Source organism: Xiphophorus maculatus, chromosome 4 (assembly GCF_002775205.1).
Source record: "Xiphophorus maculatus strain JP 163 A chromosome 4, X_maculatus-5.0-male, whole genome shotgun sequence".
NCBI classification, from domain to species: Eukaryota; Metazoa; Chordata; class Actinopteri; order Cyprinodontiformes; family Poeciliidae; genus Xiphophorus; species Xiphophorus maculatus.
Window position 1 is genome coordinate 11,765,413 of NC_036446.1, and position 12,461 is coordinate 11,777,873.

At 36.8% G+C, this 12,461-nt stretch overlaps 1 protein-coding gene across 1 annotated transcript in view; it reads left to right on the plus strand.

The window, feature by feature from the left end:
• The window catches only part of ush2a (usherin), a 198,485-nt gene that overhangs the window by 144,455 nt on the left and 41,569 nt on the right, over positions 1-12,461 (plus strand). Inside the window, exons 66-69 of the mRNA XM_023332326.1 lie at positions 120-318; positions 8,362-8,469; positions 9,320-9,503; positions 11,997-12,154. Coding sequence (XP_023188094.1) covers positions 120-318; positions 8,362-8,469; positions 9,320-9,503; positions 11,997-12,154 — 649 coding nt within the window. The remainder of the gene's footprint in view (positions 1-119; positions 319-8,361; positions 8,470-9,319; positions 9,504-11,996; positions 12,155-12,461) is intronic.

The following is a 12,461-nucleotide window of genomic DNA, read 5'->3' on the forward strand; positions in this document are numbered from 1 at the left end:
TAATGTGCTTTTCTTTTTGTGTACTCTGTACATTTTTAGGACTGTCGTTTTTTTTTTAAACTATTGCCAGCGAGTCTTTTTGTCATTATTTGTGTCTTTGTGTGTATTTTGGTTGTTAGGTGGTGGCGGTGACGGCTCAGGGGGTTCCAGAGGATGTGAAGCCTCCAGTGGTAAAAGCGATTAGCTCCTCCTCTCTCCATGTGAGCTGGTCTGCTCCTTCCCGTCCAAAGGGAGTCATCCAGAGGTACCACCTGAATCAGACTGGTGTCGGAACCGTATTCACACACACTGGTGGACTTAGAAATTATACTGTAATAGGTAAGACATGAATCACACCATTGGTGCTGTCGATTTTTTAACTTTACTTTTTTCCTTAACTTTATCCCAATTTACTCTTTTCTCCACTTCTATTTATTCCATCTCTGTCCTTAATATTCCTTTAGTGTATTTGTTTTTACTTATTTTTGTTGTTTTGTTTGTCTTCTCTGCACTTTTTCCTTTGGATTCCATTCTTTTCATTCACATTGTCACACTTGTTCTGCTGCTCTTCTCCTAATCTGCTCATTCTTCCTTCTTTCCATTTCTAATTTAATATTGTTTCGAAGGTTCTACTCACAATCTATAATCTTCAAAAGATTGGAAGTCAATGTAACTGTGATTTAACAATTTAACAATTTAAAGGCAATAAATCCTGCTGCTCTCAGGATCATCTTATTCAGATGAGACTCAATCTAAAATGTTCAGTGCTCCTAATCTGATTTGGTTTTCCTCCACTTTTTTATTTGAATTTTCAAAAGGTGATTTTTTTATTTTTTATTTTTTTTAATTCAGGGGCTTTTACCAGCTTCACAGCTTTTTGTGCTGCTCCATCTTGGATTCAGACCAGGTATCGGCTCTGCCAGTAGCCAACTGACTATTCCCACGGTGTCTGTGGTTGGCTTGTATGGTCAGGGGTTGTGAGCATGTGTCTGTATGTGTAGGCATGAGGCAAAGCAAACAATGCCAAATAAAGATGGTAATGTGCTGCTGTAACACTGTACCAACCCCAAGTGCCAGTGTAAGCAACCAACATGTGTGTGTGTGTGAAATGTTCATATATCCCAGTGAGACACTGGAAAGCCATGAAATTAAGCCAGAAACACTTCTGGGGCGTCTTTCTTCCCTTCTTATGTCTTCTTCTCTTTCTACTTGTCTGCTTTGCAGCTCCATTTCACAGCGTACACTTCTTTTGAGAATATTTTATTATTTTAATGTACTTAAATGTACTAAGTTAGTTGTGCTGAATTAAAGTCATTGTCCATTTTTGATATGGAAATACTGTTTACTATCAGATTCTTATTTGGAATCATTCAGATACAAAAAGATGTTGATTTGAGCTTGGTAATTATGAAAATGATGCAATTGAATTAGTCCTTGAAATATAATCTGTTATGAATTGGTGCTATATAAATAAACAGAATTGAAGTTGAATTAAGAGAAACACTTCACTTAAGTATTAGAGAAAAATCATTTGGAACTAATAATTAAATAATCAAATGCATTATGAAGCAACATAAAATCTGCTTTAATGATTTAATTCAGGTAAAGAAACTCACTAACAAATCTAAAAAGAAAAGATGCAACACAATTTCTCGTCTCCAAAGCACTACTGAGGTCAGTGTCAAGAGTATTAAGCATTAAACTATAACAAACCTTATGGCCCACTTTTGATCTAATTTATGTTGATCTGTGGGAGGGTTGTAGACTACAAACTAGGTTTAATTATATTTTAACAGAACAGAAGAGCGTGCCTCCCTGGATCAGACGTGTTGTTTACTTTTAATGAAACAAATTGTGTTTCTGCTCAGATGTTTTTTCCCATCTTTGTCTGGCTGCAGGGACAGTCGACTCTCTGGTCTCACTTTGGTTTTGGTTGCCACTCGTAACTGAGACAGGCCAGCGGTCCTGGTCTCTTCTTGCACTGGGCTTCGAATGTCTGTCAACTCCTCACTGTGGATTCAGAACTGGGTTTTAAGCTTAAAAAGACACTGAACACACAAACCCAGAGGAGACAGAGGACAATGTGAAACTTCCCAAAGCTTCACCCAAACATAGAAAAATCTAGTTTAACTTATAAAGGAAACAAAAACATTTATTAATGTAGTTCTGACTCAGCAGGTAAGACTTTCTGATTGTTTCCAAGATTCTTTTTTTACTAAAAATGTGTCTGGTTTTACCAGGATCCTGAACGTCTCATCACCCTCTGATGAGGATATGGCCTCATCGGAGGGTGAGCTACCAATCAGAGGTCAAATTGGGGTAACATAAAAATTACATCACAATTAAGTATATGTTCTTTTATTTACTTATTATTTTTTAGGCTTAGAAAGACAAAAAAAAATTCAACAATCCATTTAGACAGCGTGTTATCCCATGATATGGGTTGCTTCTACATTTAAAGTTGCAAACATGTTATCATTCCAAAAAGACACATTTATTTAAAACCATAATTAATGTGTTATTTTAAAATTGTTGCAAAATAGACATATGAGAAAAACTTTAGCAAATGTGTGTCATAACAAGTATCATGGTCATAAAAACATGAACTTTTTTTAGATTCATGGACCTTACCTTCATGGAATAAAATATTTTGGCTAGATTTAAAATTCTGTCATTTTCATGTGACGTTGAGAAATACATTTAAAGAACGTGAAAGTTCAATCATAGGTGTCTGTGGCTACAGAAAGCACTTTGTACCCATTTCTTCAATGTCGTACTTGAAAAAAAGGCAAACGTAACATTATTTGATAAATTGTTTATAGGTTTTTAGGACCAACAAGGGGAATTCCAAGGATTTTCTAAGAAAATATGGCATACTAAACTTGGTCAAGTAAAGGATAATGCATTTCTGAGGTTTTGTTGTAGGACTTCCCTGGATTTATTTCGCCTTTTTCATTTCTTTTTATTCTTTTGTAAGATATGACTTTCAGGAACTGTTTAACAGTTGTAGATTGAATATTTATCTCGATTGTTTTTCACCTTTTTGGACATGTGTCCCATTTTGTAAAGAGTACACAGTGTACAATTTTTTGTCAGGTTCAGTTACAAAAATGGGATAAAAATGCCTAAAAACACAGCCAAAGGCCAGAGCTTCAAAATGTTTTAAAGTCTGAGGAACTCAAGAACATTTAAATTTCTATGTTGATTTCATGGAACCAAAGTTAAAAAAAATAAGAAAAATGTGGAAAGAACACAAACTTGAGAGCAAAACATGAAGTGAAGGGTACATTTCAAGAGAGCACAAAGGGGAAACAGAGGAAGAACGAAGACAGATAAAAAGATTGATGAATGAATCTAAGTGTTTTCAATGAAATATGAACAGAAATAATTGCTGTGCTATTCCCTCATCCTTAATGTTTAATATGCCATTATTCTTCTTCCTCTGCGTCTCTCCAGTGGTTCTCTGTCAGAGACAGATGCTCAAAAAGCTCTCATCCACACACTCATTCAAACCACAGAAACCAGACGAATTCACTTTAGCAGAAAAAAATGTCAAATGTCATATTTCTCATTTACATGTTGTTAAAATTTATTGAATCAGGTAAATGTCTGTCAGACAAAAGATGCAACGCGATTGAATATTTTTGCAACATTTGTATCACGTGGAGGCTTATCTTTTAACATCTGTTTTGAGTTCATTTGTTTCCTTCCTGAAAATATCAATCCTCCAATAAACATTCCTGTCTTACACAATTATTAGAAATAATGTGACAGATTCAGTCTGATTTGGAGTGTTTGGCTAAAAACAAATAATTGCCTAAAAATACCCAAAAGCAATTTTTGTCCAGCATTTCCTGTTTATCCACACATTGCCTTAGGAAACAGACTAATGGCTTTTTTAACTGTTCTAAAAAGTGGCTCTTCATAGAGAGAATTAAGCACTACTGTATAGCAACACCCCATGTGAATCAATATTAAGTATTGCTATCATTAGCTCCCAATGAAATATTGCCTGCAATTATATAGATTATGGCATTAATCATGTGTTTAATTGGTCCTTTGTAGGCTCGTTATTAATTCAGAACAGCAGGGAATTGAGTATGTTCTTTTATTTATTAATGCAACTCCACCATACCCCCAGACTTTCACTTGTTCAGGTTAAAGACTGAGGCATCTAGACAAGAGAAAAGAAAGAGGAAAAAATAGAATTGGTAATTTTGATTCTGCCTCTCATTTGGAAAGTCATCAGTTGTGTAAGTAACTTAAACAATTAAGGAATCCAGCCTCACCCTGTAAACTTCCTCAGGAGCAAATTTACTCAAAAAGGACAGTGGGGTTTTTTTATACCAAAATTAATGCTCTCAGGAATCCTGAACTTTGGGTCCCCAACTATTCTGATTCATTGCCAGATCCTTTGGTATGAACTTAGAGGTTGTTCAGAGCAGAACGATCAAGACATGCAACAGTTTTTTTTTCTTGCTTTGGCTTTGAGAACGTCTGTAACCTGCGCTGTAAAACAAAAAAGGAGAATTTTTCTGTTAAAATGAAATGGGGGGAAAAAAGCATGTGATCTAACACTTTAATGCAAAGAAACTTTCTTAGACTTAAATAATTGATATATTTGTAATATTACCCCCTTTAAAGTATGGTTTGTTCTCTTGCAAAACAAACTAAAGACGTTTATTAGGTCAAGTCCTTTTCAATAAAACGTTTCCAGCACCATGGAGAGCGCAGCCTTAAGCGACCAGAATAACACATTTAGGACGTTCTGATTTACTTTGTTGTCCAGCAGTTGGCAGAAAATGATCAACTTTCCTGATAATTAAAGAGTTGTTCATGTTTTTCAGTTTTACTAGTTTTACACAGCTTTCAGAATCTGTATGATTCGCCATAATTGATGGATTCATGAATTCTGCTCTCAGCCAGAAAATCCTAATAGGAAATGTTTGATCATCACTATGTGGCCTTAAGCTCAAGAGTACTTGGATTGTGTAGCTGGTCATTGATCCAAAGCACACCAACAAGTCCACCTATGAATAACTAAACAAAACAAAGTGATGTTTTTGGATTAGAATCCAGTTGATCTGCTGTGGCATGATGTTTATGCTCAAGAACAGTCAAATAATAAAGTTTGACATTTATGTTTGTATTTACTGGAGTTATCTTTGTCGGATTTTATTTTCTTCTTAAGCTAAAGCTTTCTCCTTTGTCACATCTGAATGTGACAAAGGAGACACCTCAAATGTTTGTATTATGTAATGTTTGTAATGTCTGTATGTAAAATTAGAGAGAATCAGCTTTAAATCTAAATCTCTTCATCCAGTTTTTTTATACACTCTGGTTGCATGTTGTAATAAAGGTCAATCTGAACAAATAGTTTAAATGAAATATTAAAAATAGCGATATAATTTTATGTTTATGTTATAGATGAGTTTATGTAAACTTCTGTTTGGATCTGTATGTGTGTGTGTGTTTAAATGTTACGCGAACAGTTTTAGTGTGTGCTGTACTCTAGTTGCAGCTCCAGGTTGCAGTTTTGTTTTCTTTAAATTTCTGAGTTTGAACCTGAACTCGCTGTTGCAGCTCAGACAGTCCCTGCATCAGGAAACCACAACAGGAAGTCAAACTCTTAATTATTCAGGAGAGGTGTTATCAAAGCTCTCTTCTCCTTCTCTCTCTGTTTTATTTCTTCCCTTTGTTCTTCATGCTTTTCAGTAAACAGTTTCTACTCTTGTATTTTTTTTTATTTGACTTCTTCACGTTCTCCTCCTCCCGTCTCTTTTGAGTCTCTCGTTTCTTTCGCTGTATCAAGTTCCTGGTATGATGTGGTGACATTTGCCTATCACTCTCTGTTATACACTAATACAAACAGGAAATGGCAACCTGTCAATAAAATGCCATTTTAGATCAGCTAAACTCCAACGTGGATTAATTTAAACAAATCTGGAACAGCCATTCCCCATCCTGCCACTCGTTGTTCACCTGATCCTCTGTGACATTTTACTTAGATGGAAGAACTTTTTTCCTCTTTCCTCTGCCAGACTGCCTCTGTCTCGGTGGCGCTATGCTTAACGCCGTCGCACTCAGGTCTCCGCTGTGTCCAGATCTCACAATGACGGTGACAACCTTGTCTCACTTCATGCCACTGAAATTTCTCACTTCTAGAGTCGCCTCCACCTTTTTTTCTTACTTCCTAGTGATGAACCATTAAAATGAACAAAGCTTTTTGTCTTTTCATAATCAAGCCTGTAAGCTTACAGATGCAAACACACGTTCTGTTTCTGTGCACGCTTACACACACACACACACACACACACACACACACACACACACACTGCAAGGTGTCATTTCTCATTTCTCCTGCGGAGCAACACTGCCCTCTTTAGGTTGAATGTTTAAGGTAATTGGGACTCCGTTAGGATCTTTAAAGTTATCTATGTGTTTGCATCTGGATACCCTCATCTATTGAACCTATAGAAATATTTCTACTTCTTTTAGCGATTTCTTTTTATTTTTTATTTAAACTAATGTAATCACATTGTTGTTCTTCCTTTTGATTCAAAGACAAATTAATAAAAAAAGCATTTGCAAATCTTGACAAAAGTGTAAACTTTAATTTCTAACTCACGTTTAGAGTTAGAAATTCTTAAAAAAGAACATTTCCATTTTATTTTATTATTTTGACAAACCAGAAATCTTTACCTATTTTTTTTCATTCCAGTTTGAAGGTTGCAGTTCGTGTCTCTTAAATATTTGGATTCATTGTGACCCCTACATTGAGACTTTCGGTGCACGAACATCTAGTGATGGCTTGCTGCCTCATTCAGTGTTAGAACAAATGACATTACTTGCTGTGTAGATACATTTACCATGGTAGAGCACACACACACACACACTAATGCACACACTTAGTTTGACAGTTAAGCAGTGTAACACAGCCTTATGCCTCAACCTTAGTGTTTTCGTATGGCTGGCAGATTTCCTTTATTAATCCAAACACAGAGCAGCGTTGTTGGCACATTTGCACACCCACACCGACACACACTCGCACACACACACGTGGGCTGATCAGAGGTCGGGCTGAGCAGCAGAAGGAGACGTGAGGAAGATGCGGTGAAGCTTTTGTTGTGGGTTGGACGAGGTGTGTGTGTGCTGGATGAGTTGTTGCACGCGTTTTGTTTTGTTTTTTCGGCGTGGCATCGACAGAGGAGGGATTTTCCATCAAGTAGCTGAGTCAAACTTTTCCTCTAAGTATTAATACCTGGAGACAATTGCACACATTCACAATAATTGTGTGATTGTAGGTGATCCTAATTTTAAAGCTTTAACTAAATGATCATTTTAAAAGGTTTCCTTTTACTGTTACAAAAATTATGCATCAAATTTTAGAGTATTCAAAGTAAAAACTTAATAGATGAAAAGATATATGGTGAAGTTCAAGGATCATAATTCACTCGCTACATCTCTATAAAGATTTATTTTGATGTAAGTCGTTATTAGTGTGAAACATTTTCTCAGTGCCTATATTGTAGGGAATAAAGCAGAAATAAAGAATTCAACACACTATATTATGCAGTCATCCCTTTGAAATGTCAATTGAGTTCTTTCATTCCTCCTTTGAATTTGATTTGCAAGCTGTTGTATGTTGTCAGTTAAGTGAATGACCATAAAATACCCAGTCGACCCTCGTGGCAGCGCTAAGAATTTGCATTCCTCCCCCCAGGTCCGCCTAACATCAAAAGCCAGGCATAAAATATACATCTGCATAAAAAAGTTGTTTCCGGTACGAATAGATCTTTTGCTATGTTGAATTTTTAGCAACTTCTAGCATTAAAATAAATAAAAAAGTAGATTTTATGTGGTTGCACTTAAAGTACCTTTGAGACGCTCTGTGGCTTTTTTTTTTTTGTCTGTATAGCTGGTGCCTATAAATAAATCATGTCTGGACAATGTAGCCTAAATGCATACAGAGGTATCATAATTATCATAGATCAAAAGCTGATGACATTACAGCGTTAGACCAGTCCTATCCCATGTCAGTTCCACGGCTGCCCATCTTTACGTTGTTTCATTATTGAGTTATGGCATGCATAATTTAACACCGACAGATATGGATCCATCCGTTGAGAGAAAGGAAAGAGCTGAGGAAGAGAGAAAGACAAGACAAAGCTTCTGTTTTTTTCAAATTTTTCTCCTTTTGCCCTTTTTTTCTTCATATATATAAATATACATATATATGTATCCTTGTATCTTTAAACATGATAGCAGAAAAATGGGGTTGTATAAATGTGTTTCAGATCAGGTTTGTGTGTGCTTATATGCCCATGAGGGTTACTCATTTTGATTTAATTAGTTTTGCTTATGCTTGACCATGTGCTACAGGTTTGCAGCCGTACACAGACTACAGCTTTGTGCTGGTGGCCTGTACGACTGTGGGATGTGCAGCCAGCGAACCGTCCACAGGACGCACCCTGCAAGCCTCACCCAGTGGTATGCACCCACACACACACACACCCGCAAACTGGACACACACCTTTGACGCTTTGCAGGAATTTTAGAATCCTTTTATGGTAATATGTCATGGTTTGATGTAAAGATGTTTTCTCTGTTTACATTTTTCTCATGAAAAGAAAATTTGTAAAATGTATCCTTTTTTCTTTATTATTATTATTGTTATTATTGTTATTTTAATGTTGTAAAAATTGATACGTTTTTTTAATTCTCCAGTACTTTTTTTATTGCATTTCCCTTCTCATTTCTCCTTGTTTCCTTCTTAATGTAAATGGCAATCTCTCAATTTTTTGAGTATTTTTATCTCTTTTCACATTTTTCCTCCTATTTTCTTAATTCTAATCATTTTAGATTTTTATGGCCTTTACCTTTTCATATTCATTTATGCATCGTCTGTAACTTGTACTTCTATTTTAAACTTTTCACTTTCTCTCCACTTTCTAAAATTAAGTGCACATGCATGTTCTGTGTGACTTAAATGTTTCTTTTGTTTTTATAAGCGTTTAGATTTCAAACTTTATAAATATTTGGAATATTATTTTACTTTTAAAATCAGATTTTTTATGTTTAAATGTTTGCTACTTTCTGGTGTATTTTCCACCTTTTCTCTTTGTTCTTAACATATTTGTTTTTCTGAAGAATTTAAATTTATTGTAAACGTCTCCCCATTTCATTAAGCCTTTTATATGTAAATATGTTTTTAAAAAGTGTCTTCAAATATTATTTTTTATATTAAAATAAAGATTTCATTCATAAGAAATTATAGATGCTATTAACTGCGGTGGAAAGACTCATTCTCCCTCTCCTCTTAATTTCTGCCTTTCTCCAGGTGTGTGGTCAAGCCCAAGACACCTGATAATAAACACATCTGCGGTGGAGCTGTACTGGGATCCGCCGTCTCAGCCTAATGGACACGTCTTCCGGTACAGGCTCATAAGAGACGGTCGCACTGTTTTCACCGGAGACCACCAGGACCAGAAATATATCGACACTGGACTCCTGCCAAAACACAGGTTAAGCATAGACACGGATGACGAGTTTGTGCGCAGGTGGATCGGTGATGACTTTTAGTATCTGTATCTTAATTTGTGCATATGTTTATGTTGAGGTCACCGTCGTTTTAAAATCTTTGCCATCGCTCTGACCACGCCTCTCTCGGGGCTTCGTTCTGTGCATGTCTGTTTGCATCATTTAATGAGCAAATATTTAACATACCAATGACAGATGCAAACATTATCCCGCCTGCGAATTAAAATCATGAATCAGATTTGGTTTTGCTTGCAGACGGCAGCAGAGCGTAGATTTTATTTATCTGTTTATTTTCATTTAATCTTTATTAATCTGTTTCTCTCTTTTTTATTACAAAATCGATTCTCTGCATTCATTATAGAAGTGTGAAATGGTACCTTCTCTCCTTTCTCCTCAGCTCATGAGACAAATTCTCTCCACTTCAAAATAGAAAAGTTAGGATAACATCCCACTCCACTCCCATCTTTTCCATGTTTTAGTGTAAGAGAAAAGGAAGGAAGCAAGGCAATAGGACTGTATGTGTGTGACATTTAATTTTCCCTAATTCCAGATAGTCAGCCAGAAGGCATTCCTGTCCGGACCCTTCGCTTCTCATCACTTGTCTTTCCTCCCCCCCCAACCCCTCGGCCTCCATCCATCCCTTCCCTGCTATCATTTCCCTCTTACCTCATTCTCTTCCTCTTTCCCTTCTTTTCCCAATTTAGCCCTGTGCCAAGAATTACACAGGGAGCACCGGCCCCATTATCCGAGCTGACTCGTGTGGGCGCGTGCAAGTGTGCAGTGTGGCACTTCTTTGTGTGCGCGCGTGGGACAGCTCAAAGTGGCCATTGATTATTTATGACAATGTTGATTAGCTGTCACTTTGCTTGGGCAGCCCAGGAAGTGTCTAAGATGACGAGAGAATTAACCTATTCCCTCCGGCTGGCCCCGCAGGACGCGCACACACAGACACACACACACACACACACACTCACTCCTTCTTGGATTTCCATCCAAACAGATGCAAATGCTCCACTCTCTGATTACCTAATATGCACTCTCACACACACACAATTTTACTTTTGATATCCCAAGGCAGTGTTTACATTTAGGTAAATATCTTCCAATGATGAAGTGTTGAACTTCATTCTCCCACTGAAACCGTATGCCATGATAAAATTCTTCCTCTCCATCACACTCAATCTCTTCTTCACCCCCTCCCTGCAACAATCCCTCTCTCTCTTTCCTCGCCTTGGTTGATGTGTCCCACTGATGTGTATTTTTTATGTTTTTCTGTGTGTCTGTGCTTGTGTGTAAAAGTAACGTATGAGTAGTTTTAATATGTTTGCGTGAGTGCGTTCTAACCCAGTGCCGAGGCGCTAATGGCCTCCTGTTTAAAAAGCTCGGCACATGAACAATAACCCAACATCACCGCCTATTAATGCATGTGTGCCGGAGTTTATAGCAAATTAAAGGCTTTTAATGTTAAATGGTGGCCCACTTACACAGTTAATGTAGGACTCGGCACCAAGCAGCCACATGCTCTTAAAAGGGAAATCTATCTTATGATGTCATGAGCCAGAGAGGCGACGAGGGGATGGAGAGAGGCTCCGAGACACATGAGAGAGAGAGGAAGAGGAAGAGGTGAACCTCAGAAACAAAGAGTAAAAAGGAAATAAAACTGAACTGTAGTTTCTGTTGTAGCATCCACAAAGACATGTGTGATTAAATGTTCTCTAGAAATTGTTAGATAGTATTTAATAATAATGAAATTCTCTGAAACATGAGAGTTAGTGAGATTAGAGAAATTTAAACCTATTTTTTGCAGACATTTTTCACCAGATATACAGCTTTGGGGAAAAAAAATGAAGATCCCACTGCACTGAACCCCATTGAAAACCTTCTGGTTATTCCACCAAATATTGATTTCTGAACTTTTCCTGAGTTAAAACATTAGTATTGTTGTTTCTAAATGAATATGAACTTGTTTTCTTTGCATTATTTGACATCTGAAAGCTCTGCATCTTTAGTTATTTTGACCATTTCTCATTTTCTACAAATAAAAACTAAATTTTTGCTTGGAATTTTTGAGACATGTCAGTAGTTACAATAGACTCATTTTACTCAAACTTTTACTCAAAATCAGAGAACTGATAATTTTGCAGTAGTCTCTTAATTTTTTCCAGAGCTGTATTTGTTGCTGTCCCTGTTAGAGTTGTGTAGAAAAGGAAAAACCTTTTATTTATTATTTTTTTAATTCCAACTCCAACACTTATTATATGTACATTTAGGGGAAAAACAATTGTAAGACATTTTTATTACTAAAGGGGGGATGTTGTGTTTTCCAGGCACGTGGCTCCACTGTGCAGCAGTTTCTGCAGAGTTTTCTGATTAATGTTTCCTTTGCAGGTTTGCAGTTCTGTCATATTCTTTCTGTTCTTCTATTCTAATCTTCTTCCATCTTCTCCCAACTCCTGTTTATCTAATTTTCTCTTCAGGTACTTGTATGAGCTGGAGGCCAGCACAGCAGGTGGCACAGGTTTGAGTGACAAATATGCTACACAAACTCCAGCGTCCTGCCCCACTGGGATCCCACCGCCCTACAACATGACGGTTTCAGGCCCTCACTCCATATCACTTACCTGGTCCCCTCCTGGTCAGTAGCCATCTTTTATAAAACACAATAACTGAAAGGATTGAATGATACGGTACATGGTCATGGAGTCATTCTCTTTTTCTCACACTTTGGTCAAACTCTGTTGGTCAACTTGCTCTTAAATTTTTCCAAAAATATTCTTGTCGTAAATTGTAAAAATGGATGTCTTTTTAATACTTTTACATTTTAATGGAGTATTTTTATGTCTTTGTGGGCATGGAGGAATCTATTAAAAATAAAACAAGAGAACTTTTCCTCAGAGCAGAACTAAAGACCAGAGTAGTTTTCCATTCACCTTCTGGCCTCT